Source organism: Cervus canadensis, chromosome 21 (genome assembly GCF_019320065.1).
Source record: "Cervus canadensis isolate Bull #8, Minnesota chromosome 21, ASM1932006v1, whole genome shotgun sequence".
Lineage (NCBI taxonomy): Eukaryota > Metazoa > Chordata > Mammalia > Artiodactyla > Cervidae > Cervus > Cervus canadensis.
Genome location: NC_057406.1, coordinates 32,181,236 through 32,194,878, shown reverse-complemented (window position 1 = coordinate 32,194,878; position 13,643 = coordinate 32,181,236). Strand labels below are relative to the sequence as shown.

Below are 13,643 nucleotides of genomic sequence, written 5' to 3'. Positions count from 1 at the left end.
TAAATTCATCATGTAAATGAAAAGGGTATTGTATGTTGAGTCCAAAAACCTGGGTTTCATTAGACCTTTCTGAGCCTTCGTTTCCTTTCTGAAGTTATTAATCACTTCACAGTATTAAATATTAAGTAAATGATTTGAAATATTTATAGTGAATTGCATAACTATGTAGCATACTACCTTTAGTTGGTTAAGACGTGCTTGCTTTAGCCACACATTTAAAAGCTTAAATGCTTGCCTTATAATTTCATGTACAAGTTTAGCGCTATTCAACAGCAACATAGCGAATAGTTCTTGTTAACTATTACTTTGTGTATAAATGATAAAAGTATGAAATATGCTATTCCCAAAACTTTCAACTGGCAACCACATTCAACAGTTGGACAAGTATTAATAATTAAAAGGAACTTACTTTCCTCACTGCCTGATGGTTTACTTTCATATAAATGCCATCTTTTCCAGTGCTTTCCTAACCTTCAAAATAACTAACATTATTTTATATGTAAACTAATTATTTATAATTTTAAATATGTTTTATTTGTGAAGAATAGTGGTTAATCATGCGATGTTTTCATGTTTCTCCTAAATGATAAGATAGCGCAAATGAAAAATAACAGAGAAAAGCCTTACTTTTGGCATTTATGGTGCATATTTGTAATTATGTGAATGCACATCATAAATAGTCCACCTCCATTTTATAGTTGTGGTTTTTAAATTTTCATCTAGTCAAGTAAAAAATAATTAATAGAAAATGGAAAACTACTGTAATTTTTGTATTCTTCATGAATAATGGGTATTTGGTATAATAGCTCAGTAGTAAATTATTAAAAGATCCAAGTTGTGAAACAATATCATACAATGAGTCAAAAATTATTTATATAGTTACCAGAATAAGGATCAGGCTTGTGGATTCTTATATACCATTAGCCTGGTCATACAACGAAGGAGAAGGAGAGGCAATTTTGAATGATATATCTATCAGCTTTGGAGCTGTCAACCTCTATTATGTTCTTGGGACTTTGCACTTTTTGGCTTTCAGACATCTGAGGTGCCTTGAATGCAGGAGAATATTAAGATTTCCAGCAGGTCTCTTGCTGTCATCAGTGCTTTTGGTAGTTTTTTTAGTATGCGCTTATAATGGTTAGTGCTTAAAGCTAAGCATATGACATTTCACCCCATCAGCACCCATGTCTGCATCATCTTCATGAACACCACTTCTTCCCAGTACACACACTCAGACTTAGCTTCCCCTGTGTTCGTAGATCTCTGTTGCCCCTCTGAGAATATGTTCCTTCCTTTCTGCACAATCAAGTGAAACAGCCACCTTTAATTTCTCCCAAGTATCCCCTCAAGGGCTTCCCTTGTGGCTCAGCTGGTAAAGAATCCGCCTGCAGTGCGGGAGACCTGGGTTCGATCCCTGGGTTGGGAAGATCCCCTGGAGAAGGGAAATGTCACCCACTGCAGTATTCTGGCCTGGAGAATTCTATGGACTGTATTGTTCATGGGGTCCCAAAGAGTTGGAAAGAGCTGAGTGACTTTCACTTTCACTTTCATCCCCTCAAAACTTTTGCAAGAGCTATGATGCTGTCAAAAGAGGTTTCAGACTACCATGACAAAAGCCAGTAGTTTCATGCAGACACTAGCAAACAGGTACAACTTTTATAAGGGGAAAAGTGCCTTCAATATTTACAGTTGCATAATGGAAGCCACATCTCTTTATGTCTCCTACCTTGACAGGCGGGTTCTTTACAATTGGCACCACCTGGAAAGCCCCAGTAAATAGTTGATAAAACTCTGGTATGATAGGATTTTTAGGCTGAATAACAGAAAATCTGAATTCTAATCCATAATGACCCATGGAATCTCAGCATCATTTAGTTTTTTATGCATATACATGTTGTCATTTTGTATTATTAGCTTACAATATGTTCTGATAACATTTTAAAGATTGAGATACCATTATGTATTTTTAGTGTTACCCCTTTATACTGAGGAAGGTTTTTGGAGACTTTTGAAGCCTCATAAATAAAATTTTTAAATAATCTCCCTTTAACTATGTAAGGTAGTGTCTCTCAAATGGTTGTGTGCATCAGAATCACCTGGGAATGCTTGTTAAAAGATAGGTTGCTGGCGCCTATCCCCAGAGTTTCTAGAATAGAGAATCTGCCTTTCTAGCAAGTTCCCAGGTGGTACTGATGGCACTAGTTCAAAGATCACATTTTGAGAAGTTCTCATCCACACTGGAGTATAGGGGGAAAAGGCACAGTATTCTGGGGATCTGCCATCATGTGTAAGGATTATGACTGACTGACTCACTCACTAAATGTTGAAAGATCTGGGAATGATTTTTGCCCTGTAGTTTTTAAAATATTTCGCTCAAAATTATATATTGAACCAGTCATGGAATTATACTTCCTTCCAAGATTCTATGAATTCATATAAATATGGTATCATGGTCAATAATTTTTTATGCATCTAACATGATCCTAGATTGCCACTTGAATTATCTCATGGGTTTTAAAATAACTGTTATTTTCTCTGAAAAAGAAAACAGAATTGAAAAAAAAGTTCAAGTATGATTTTCCCTAGCCTGTTTCTTAAGTGAGTTTCTTAAGTGACGCTAACCATGGAATCAAATAACAGTAAATTGCTTTTAAAATATAAACTTGAAATATCATATTATGCCATTTTTGTAAAGTGATTTATTTCAATGTTTTGGGTAAATATATACATATCAAATTTTGTGCACATTAATTAATATGTTTCCATGTCACCAGATCACACCATTTGATTCTAAATTGTTCTACTTTCAACAAGTTACCCTATTACTAGTAGACATTTTATGTTCTTGACTCATGAAGATGAAGCTAAGTGGGAACCAAATTTTTGTTCTACAGTAATACATAGGTAGAATTGGAGATTATATAAACAGTAAAATACAAATGACACCATATTGCAATTTTAGAGCACAAAAAAGGAATAACTTTCTTAGTTTGCAATGAAAGAATAATAATATAATGTTAAGGTAATCTGATTCTTTTAGATTGTGGTGGACATTTTAGTGATAATTATACCCATAAATTTTATATTTGAACTTACAAAAAAGCTGATGTGGAAAAGTATAAAATAGAGTGTAAACTATGTACACTTGACCTATTCAAGCAGAGAACAACTGGAAGTCACCTTACATGCTGAGCTGGCCATGTTCTGATCTTCATACCACCATGTAATACACTGTAAGGAAAATCTGGATATTTAAAAATGTAATGCTAAATGTTTAGAACAGTGTTGCATATAAATAAATAATATATGTTAATATAATGCTAATTATGTGTATTTTCATTTTTAGATCAAACCCTAAAGTGTTTCTGTGAAACCTAGGAAAAAAGATTATTTTTTAAGAAAGAAAGTTTTCTTCTTTTTTTGTGTTTAATTTGGAGAACAGTTCTAATCAGAGGTACACACCATTTAACTCCTTCCTCATGGAGGTTCTAGGTACTCGGTCTAAGCACCAGGATCCAAAGATGCTTGGGACTCAATACCTATTCTTTGCAGGTTGAAAAAAAATCTACATTATAGTTTTATGAAAATTATGCACTGTCTCTCAATAAAAGTGAATAGTACAAATAATATCTTTGTTAAGAATATTTTTTACAGGTGGCATCAGTTACATGCTTTCTAGATAGTTGAGTGCACGTGAACTTTCTCTTATACAAAAGGTTTTTCATAATATGTAGTTGAAAGTACCTTTGTTGACAGCTTAACCAAACACTGTAATGTTCAAACCGAATGTTAAGATCACTGATTGGTAGAGTATTTGATGGGAAATGACAGGCATTATACCTATGTTTTTCTAGACATTTTTAATCAGACTTTCCTTATCACAGCTCATGTTCTAATGATCATTGCAGGATGAAGTGGCACAGCCACTGAACCTATCAGCTAAACCCAAGACCTCTGATGGCAAATCACCCACATCACCCACCTCTCCCCATATGCCAGCTCTGAGAATAAACAGTGGGGCGGGCCCCCTCAAAGCCTCTGTCCCAGCATCATTAGCTAGTCCTTCCGCCAGAGTTAGCACAATGGGTAAGTTCTGTTTCTTTTGTTTATGTTGATTTTCTGTTTATGACAATTGAATGAAAGCATCTTTTAATGGCAGATCACGCATAGCCTCTGCATGGCTTTGGTTCCAGAGGAGAATTTCAATATGATGAACTTCACAGGTCTGTTTTAAACGTGAAATTGAAATGTATGACTGAATTCCAAGTGCTAATGCCCCCTTGAAAGTCTAATTGAATTGGTTATGTTTGTTGATATGACTGATGTTCTTAAGTTTATGAAAAAGAGGCCTAACTGGCTAATCACTGTGAGCCTTGGTTCCAGATTGTTGTTGTTAGGTGACTTGCCTTTTCAGTCTCTGAAATTTATTTGTATTTGTGTGATGTGTACGAAGTATACATAATGATGAAGTATACATTCTGCCTGGATCATAGTCAGCCATCAGGACGTCGAGTTTTTGTTTTTGTTGTTGTTGTTTTTCAGTTCCATATTTCTTGAGATTTACTTCACTACACCAAAATATTATAAAAAGTTGGTCACTTCATTTCTTCATGATTGTCATTTCAGTAGAGTAAACAAACACGGGAAAATGCTTCTATAAGCTTTTTAAAATTCCAGTAATTTTTATCTTAGTAACTCATAAATTAGACTGTAAATACTTATTTCAACCCTCATTTATTAATGTTTATTATTTGCATGCACTTATGTGGAGTCTGTCACAGAGCAGCCCTCCAGGAGCCAGCGTCCAGTTACGGTGGGGGGAATTATCTGTCTTATAGTTTAAATCAACTGTTGCAAGTGCTCTTCTAGCACCCAGATAACAATCTGTAGTCAAGAAGATGAGAGTATTAGATTCTATTTGGGAAGGATCAAGAATAGACTAATTCAAATGGAGCCTTAAAAAAGATGTATCCCTGGGCATTTTACGCTGTAAGATAGAACCCAGAGTAAAATATCATATTTTTGAGAAATACACTGATTTGACTGAAATATAGAATGAGTGTATAGTGGAAGTTGATCAGAGTTAAAACTGAAAGGGGCAGATGGAGTCTGATGGGATGCTATCCTAAGAAATTTTTTAGTTTTTCTTCAGACAGCAATTTGACCAGAATTTTAAGAAGAGTATTGACAGCAAAGATTAGACTCAGGGAAGTCACTATTTTAGTGGAGGACAAGAGTAAGTTATGCAAGCTAGAAATAACCAATGATACAGCAAAGGAGAGAATAAGTTGAAGAGATATCATTAAAGATTAATTGATGTAACTTATCCACAGTAAAATGTATCTGGTGAGGTTCAAGTTAGAGACAGAGAAGTCTGGGGTTTTGAATTTACAATATAGAAAGGATAATGCTCCTCCACCCCCTGAACTGTGAAAGAGAGGACCAGAGTGGACGTAGGTTGGGATAAGACAAAAATAAGTGTTGAATTTGAAACTTAAGGCATCACTTTAGGTAGAGAAGTTCAGGAGGATGTTGTTAATTAGTAAATCTGGTGTGTGAAAGGGGTGCTAGAATTTTAGACTTGGAAATTTTTCCTTAATGAGGTTCTGGAAGCCATCAGAGCAAATTAGTTCACCAAAGAGTGTGTATGGTAAGAAAGGATGTGGGGTAAAAAGTCAGAGGTATCATATGCTGTGTAGTTATCTCTTGTTGTTGTTTAGTCACTAAGTTGTGTGTGACTCTTTTGTGACCCCATGGACTGTAGCCATGCAGGCTTGTCTGTCCATGGGATTTTCCAGGCAAGCATACTGAAGTGGGTTGCCATTATCTTCTCAGGGGATCTTCCCTACCCAGGGATCAAACTCATATCCCCTGCTTGGCAGGCAGATTCTGTGCCACTGAGCCACCTGGGAAGCCCATAATTATCTCTTACTGTGTAACAAACCAACTTAAACTTGACCATCTTAAAAACAACCAACATTCATTACCTCATAGCTTCTAAGAGTCAGGAACTGGAAGCAGCTTAGCTGCTAGTTCCACCTTAGGGTCTTTCTTATGGTTCCAGTCAAGATGGAAGCCAGGGACCTGGACTTTATTGGAGATACAGGATCCTTTTCCAAGATGACTTACTCACATGGCTGCTGGCTGGAGACCTCAGTACTTTGCCCTGTGGGTCTTTCTATAGAGCTGTAGGATGACAGCTAACTTTCCCCAGAGTGAGTGATCCAGGAAGGAGAGCAAAGAGAAAGCCACGGTCTCAAAAGTCATTCAGTCTGTTCTGCTTTATTCTTTTCATTATAACAAAATCACAAAGTTCAGCCCTACTCAGAGAAAGGGGAATTGGGCTCCAACTCTAATCAATATCAAAGTCTATCTTTGGACATATTTCTAAAGTACCACACTTTTTTTTTGGCCTCCTTCATAGCTCAGTTGGTAATGAATCTGCCTGCAAGGCAGGAGACCTGGGTTCGACCCCTGGGTCAGGAAAATCCTCTGGAAAAGGAAACAGCAACCCACTCCAGTATTCTTGCCGGGAGAATCCCATGGACAGAGGAGGCTGGCAGGCTACAGTCTATGTGGTTGCAAGAGTCGGACATAACTTAGCAACTAAACTGCCACCACACTTTTTTTTTTAAGTGGAAAACTAATAAAGAACAAGTGAGCATCTTAGAATAAAGATGATGAGAAAGCAGTGACCTGCTTGTCTAGGACAAATTGAAATTTGAAAAAGGACGGGGTTGTTTGATGGTGTCACATTCCATAGAAGAATTAAAGAACATGAAGAAGAAAAGCCTTCGGATTTACCTGGAGCTCATGGATAGGTAGACTGTAACAGAGAGTCTTTGTAGAATGGTTTAGGAGACTTCCAGTTACAAAGATTTGAAGCACATGAAGACAGAAAGTGCAATGGCTATATGAATCAGTCTTTTTGTAAGCGTGGTGTTGAGAGGTGATTATATTTTGAGAAGACTAAGTAGAGACAGATTTTAAAATAGGAAATTATATGTGTATATATAAACAAAGATGAATTTGAGACATTTTTAGATATGAAAGACTCCATGGGTGATGACAGATCAAGAAGAAATGAGACAGCATTAGCTTTGGAAAGAAGAAATGCCCCTTTTTTCTCAAGGACTGAGGAAATGAGGGGAGAAAATGGGTAGAGTTACAGAGAAATTATGAGATGGACAGAAAGAAAGCTGAAGGAGTATGTTTCCAATGCTTCCATCTCCACAACGTTCGCTTCCAGATTACTTGCCAAGAGCAAGTCGGTCAGGGCCAGTGGGGCGGCCGTAGAAGAGAAACAAAGAAAATGGAGGTTTTCAGAAGTTTGAAAATGGTTTGGGGCACATGTGTTCTTTTTATCATTATGCACCATTCTGTTATGATCTCTCAGTTACTCTGCTCAACATCCAAAGTAGACACCAAGATAAGATTTGCTTTCATGTTCGAAGCATGTAAAAGGAAAAATATTTTATTTGGCAAAAAGGATTCACTTCCATAATAGACATGAAAGCTCATAAAAATGACACTGTTGGTATATGAGATACTTTTGTAATAGCCCCAGAACTGGAATCTTTAACTAAGGGAATAACTGATATATTTGCATTTTTTGTCATGTGAGGAGTTTTTCTTTCAGCATTCTGAGGATTAAGTATGACAAAATATTTTAGAAAGGCAAGAATGTATTTAATGACATTTATCATCTGACATTTTCCACTACTGAAACTTCTCCTATTTTCTTTCCCTGAGAAGGCCCTTCACCACATACACATCCCTCATATTTTCTGAGGATTCGATGCCACTACAATTTACTTTTCTCTTTTCAACAAATGCAGATGTTGAAAGCTGAAACCGTAATGAGTAATAATGTAGTGGGATAAAAGCTATGAGCATTAATGGTGTTGTAAAGGTCACCCCTGAAAGAAGAATTAATGTGTTATGCCCTTAATAAACCAGGGAAAACTGTGGATCGAAAGATAACTTAAGTTTTCGTTAATGACATGGGGCTCTTTGCTATATATCTATTAGCTACAAATAAAGAGTGTGAGTTTTTGAGGTTGGTGAGCAATATTACTCTGCATTCTATAAGAATACGTTTGTATGATATGCAAATGATAGGCAGCGCCATTGAAAGCTCCTTAAAAAGCATGAATAGTTGAGAAGACTGACGGATGATTTTAGAATCTTTTGACCAGATGTTATCTTTCCTTTATTGGCCTTTCCAACCTTTGCTGTGTATATGTATAACTTTCAACTTTTGTCAAAGCATTTGTCTGTTTTCTCACTGTTTATTTTAAAATTATACACTTTTAACTAAGGCTTCCCTGGTGGCTCAATGCCAGTGCAGGAGATGTGGGTTCGACCCCTGGGTCAGGAAGATCCTCTGGAGAAGGGAAATGGCAACCCACCCCAGTATTCTTGCCTAGAGAATCCCATGGACAGAGCAGCCTGGGGGGCTGTATTCCATGGGGTCACAAAAGAGTCAGACACAACAGAGCGACTAGACAACAGCAACAAATATCCCTGCCATCTAGTCAGAAATTGTTATTTTCCAGGTAAGGAACCGCAGCTGAAAGAGGCTAAGCGTTTACCCAGGGATTCTGAGTAAGTCCCTGTCACAGTGAGGATAGTCCTGTGATTCTGTAGTTCTTACCGCTGTTGGAATTGTAAGGAAACAAATGCATGTGAGCACCTAGTTACTTACTCAAACCTCACAGCCGGTGGAGGTTGAGACCTTCCAGTCATGGTCTTTGGGTTGCATGCTGTCTTTTTTAGTTGTTATCTGTTGGCAGCCTCTCTGCCTCAGATGTTCTTCTCAGTCATCTATTTATCCTTTCCTTTTTCATTCATCCCATAAATGGGTATTGAATATTGTCTCTATGCCATACATCTTGCTAAGTATGGAGGATAAGCAGATGAAAGTCGCAAACTAAGGATTTAGATATCTAGAGTCTTTGTTACATCATGTCTTCAGAAGATATTGGAACATATTATTCTTGCCCTTCATTCCTCAGAGGCATTAACACATGAAATGTAAAACTTTACTGAGCAAATGTAGGAGACGCACATTGATTCAATAAAATGAAGGGAAATATTTTCAAGTCCAGTAATGTGATATTTATCTCTGCAACTTGCTAATTTTAAATACGGTGATGTGAATAAGCATCTTACCTGTAAATTTCATCAGTTTACATTTTTAATGAGAAAAAGCTTCTGTGAAGGTAGGTTATGAAACAAGAACACTGTAATCATTTCTTAGAAAGCCACCAGATTATCAGGAAGTTAAGGATATTATTCAGCATCTAACAATTAATATTTGCATAGCACTTTACACTTTAATTTCACCTTTGTTACCTCTTTCTCACAAATTTTAATAGATGAAGAAATGGCTGCATATCAGAGTACCAAAAACTTGATGTTGATAAGTGACTGAGAAAACAGAAAAAACTTAATATTTTTTGAATATTACTTGAAACACATGTTCCCTTACTTTTACTACAACTAATAAGTTCTACATAAAATAATTAAATGCAGTAAATAAGAATTTGTATTACCCTGATAGTGCACTTTAAAGCCATGAATTTTAAGAAAGCTGTGTCATGTGATTCAGGCTCCCATTTATATGATGAAGTAGATCATCAATGAACTTGGAATTACACAGGAAGATACTTTCAACTTAGAAATATGCATTTATTCCTTCAACAGACTCTACCATGGGCCAAATGAATAAAAGGCTGAAAGGAAAAAAAAAATTATAAATGCCCTCAAATAACTTATAGATTCGCATGAAAGACAAACTTACAAAAACAAGAGACAACGTGATGGTAAAAGCATCTCCAAGCTTTTGCAGGAGCCTGGAGATGAGAAGTACTAAGGTTGCCAAGGAGCATGTCTGGGGTATGTCAGGAAAATGCTTAAGAAGGCTTGACATTTGAGTAAATTCCCAAACACACCAGAAAACGCCTATTTCAGTTTAAGAGGAAAGCTCAGGAGACAGAGGAGGGGGTGAAGAGGAAGGCTTGTCCTTGGAACAGGAAATAGTTCCATGCAGTTTAAGCACAGAGCTCTTGAGAAACCAGCAGGAAATGACGTGGGAAGGATAAGCAGGGTTGATATCATGAGACTATTAGGCCATTTTAAAGTGGCTGGAATTTATCCCAGAATGATGCTTTTGGGGGAACATTAAAGAGTTTCTTGTTCCAGGATATTTGGAATATGATGCTGTTGTTATCTCTGAAAGATTCACAGTCGCATTAATGTATTCAAGATTTGGGGAATGCATGCCACAGAGAAACCTTTTAAACTTTAATTTAGTATTTCCCATACTCTTTTGAACATGGAATTATTTTTTCACAGAATATTCAGATTGTCACCTTAGGAAGTGCTCCTTTAAGCTCTGGGGTAGGAAAGTGAAAGTGAAAGTTGCTCAGTCGTGTCCAATTCTTTGCAACCCCATGGACTGTAGCCCATCAGGCTCCTCTATCTATGGGGATTCTGCAGGCCAGGATACTGGAGTGCGTTGCCATTTCCTTCTCCAGCGTATCTTCCCAACCCAGGGATCGAACCCAGGTCTCCCACATTGCCGGCAGATCCTTTACCATCTGAGTCACCAGGGAAGCCCAAGAATACAAGAGTGGGTAGCCTATCCCTTCTCCAGTGGATCTTTCTGACCCAGGAATTGAACTGGGGTCTCCTGCATTGCAGGCAGATTCTTTAACAGCTGAGCTACCAGGGAAGCACGAATTGAGTTTTTAATTGGGTAAAGTGAAGTGATTCAAATTCCCGTTTTTGGAAGATATTGGAATGCTTCAGCTGGGAAGTAGAGTAGGAGAGAGACTCAAGGGGTGTATGCATAAAGAGGGAAACCAGTTAAGAGGTGAAAACATCAGCCCAAGTAAGATATGAGGTGGCTTCTGCGAAAGCAGGAGCCAGTGGGGATGGAGAAAAAGCACATTTGAGAGCTGAGGAGGAGGCGTAGCCCCAGACACTGCTTGCCTTATGTTTTGTACATATGAACTGAAGGAGGTGTCTGAGTGCCTCCCCAGTGACTGGATGGGCGACTGGAAAGGGACATGGAACGTGGGCAGACCAGGGTGAGGTGGTGGGAAGATGATGAATTCAATGCTAGACATGCTGCACGGGATAGTCCAGTAGGGAAGCTTGGCAGACAGACCTGTATGGTTGGAAATCAGGAAGGGTTTGAGACAGGCAGTAGATCCTTTACAGTCTTTGGGATCATCCCTTGAGTCTTAGGAGCTTCCTTAAGACTAATTGCTGTATATTGGTTTGGAAGGCTGTCACGAAAAATTACCATAAACTGGGTCTCACTATTTGGAACCTAGAAAGAAATCCAGAGTCAGGGGATCAGCAGGCTTAGTTCCTCTGGAGGCACTGAGAGAGAATCTGTTCCACTCTTCTCCCAGCTCTAGGGTTCCAAAACCACTGCAGGTGGTGACTGCAGCCATGAAATTAAAAGACGCTTACTCCTTGGAAGAAAAACTATGACAAACCTGACAACATATTAAAAAGCAGAGACATTAATTTGCCAACAAAGGTCCATCTAGTCAAAGTTATGTATTTTTCCAGTAGTCATGTATGGATGTAAGAGTTGGACCATGAAGAATGCTGAGTGCCAAAGAATTTGATGCTTTTGAACTTGTGTTGGAGAAGACTCTTGAGAGTCCCTTGGACTGCAAGGAGATGAAACCAGTCAATCCTAAAGGAAATCAACCCTGAATATTCATTGGAAGGACTGATGCTGAAGTTGAAGCTCTAATACTTTGGCCACCTGTTGTGAAGAGTTGATTCATTGGAAAAGACCCTAACACTGGGAAAGACTAAAGGCAGGAGGAGAAGGCGTCAACAGAGGACAAGATGGTTGGATGGCATCACTGACTCAATGGACATGAGTTTGAGCAAACTCTGGGAGATGGTGAAGGACAGGGAAGCCTGGCGTGCTGCAGTCCATGGGGTCACAAAGAGTCAAATACCACTGAGCAACAACCCAGCTCCTAGAGGCTTCAACAGTCCTTGGTGTTCCTTGACTTATAGATACATAGTTCCAGTGTCTGCCTCCATGCTCATGCTCCTTCCCTGAGTCTGTATGTAAAATTTTTCCCTCCTTTCTCTTAGAAGAACACAAATCATTGAATTTAAGGCCCATCATAAATCCAGGGTGATCTCATTTCAAGATCCTTAATTTACACATCTGCAGAGGCTCAGTTTCCAGATAAGGATGCCGTTCATCAATACCAGGGGTTAGGACACAGCCTATCTTTTTGAGAGACACAGTTCAAGCCGTTACAAGTAGTTTGCTGTTTTTTCTTCCACCTTTTAACAGGCTCTTCCCTTGTGGAACAGCCATTCATTCACTCTTTCTATTTAGATTTTATCCCCTCTAGATTGGACTTTCCAGTTGGTCCCTGCTTTTGGCCTCTTAAAATATATAATGTATGTGTATACACTCAGTCATGTCTGACTCTTTGTGACCCCATTGGACTATAGCCCTCCAGGATCCTCTGTCCATGGTATTCTCCAGGCAAGAATACTGGGGTGGGTAGCCATTCCTAACCCAGGGATCGAACCCAGGTCTCCTGTATTGCAGGAGGTTTCTTTACCACTGAGCCACCAGGGAAGCCCAAAAAATATATAATCAGTTCAGTTCAATTCAGTTCAGTCCCTCAGTCATGTCCAACTCGTTGTGACCCCATGAATCGCAGCACGCCAGGCCACCCTGTCCATACCAACTCCCAGAGTTTACCCAAACTCATGTCCATCGAGTCGGTGATGCCATCCAGCCATCTCATCCTCTGTCGTCCCCTTCTCCTCCTGCCCCAATCCCTCCCAGCTTCAGAGTCTTTCCCAATGAATCAACTCTTCGCATGAGGTGGCCAAAGTATTTGAGTTTCAGCTTCAGCATCAGTCCTTATATAATAGGGACTTTTTTAATTTTGAGAATTTTGTTGATTATGGTTAAGAACGAACTCCAAGATGTGAAAAATCAAACTGTGGTAAGTGTAACACAGTCACAGACTTTCACACCTTTCTTACTAATAATTCCTAACCTGCATTTCCCAAATGTCATTTGAGGTGCTAACTGGGAGCCATATTGGTCTTTGCCCTCCCATTTTCCTCATAAGAAGCTTACCAAACTTCTCCTAAACACTTACCCTTCTTTCTGATCCTGTCTTGAAATGTACTTATTGCTCAAGTATATAATGAAGGCAGAATAAAATGTATCAAGTGTTCATTCGGGGTCTTTTGAACTCTAATGTGTGACTCCCTTTTCACTGAACCTCGATACCAACAACAAAGCATATCCCCTCACAGATTTTATCATAGTGGTCAAAGCTGTGCAACAGGACCGCTAAGGATGAGCATATAGGGAAAAATGAAAGAGGAAAAAAATGCAAGAACATTTTTCTACTGCCTCCTCAGGTATACCAAGTGTGCAAGAACATTTTTCTACTGCCTCCTCAGGTATACCAAGGAGTTACCTACTCCTTCATGTGTTATCTCATTTGATTCTTCCATTAGCCTTATGTTCATTTTACAGTTGAGAGAAATGGAAACTCAGTGAAATTAAGTGTTATAATTTGGCAAATATCACACTTCCTAAGAAGTAGAAACCTGGATCCATG

At 38.5% G+C, this 13,643-nt stretch overlaps 1 protein-coding gene across 18 annotated transcripts in view; it reads left to right on the top strand.

Moving 5' to 3' along the window:
* SOX5 (SRY-box transcription factor 5) overlaps positions 1–13,643 on the top strand; it is a 1,099,609-nt gene that overhangs the window by 1,047,929 nt on the left and 38,037 nt on the right. For all 18 annotated transcript variants that reach the window (XM_043441163.1, XM_043441162.1, XM_043441157.1 and 15 more), the window contains one exon: positions 3,909–4,086. In XM_043441163.1, coding sequence (XP_043297098.1) covers positions 3,909–4,086 — 178 coding nt within the window. The remainder of the gene's footprint in view (positions 1–3,908; positions 4,087–13,643) is intronic.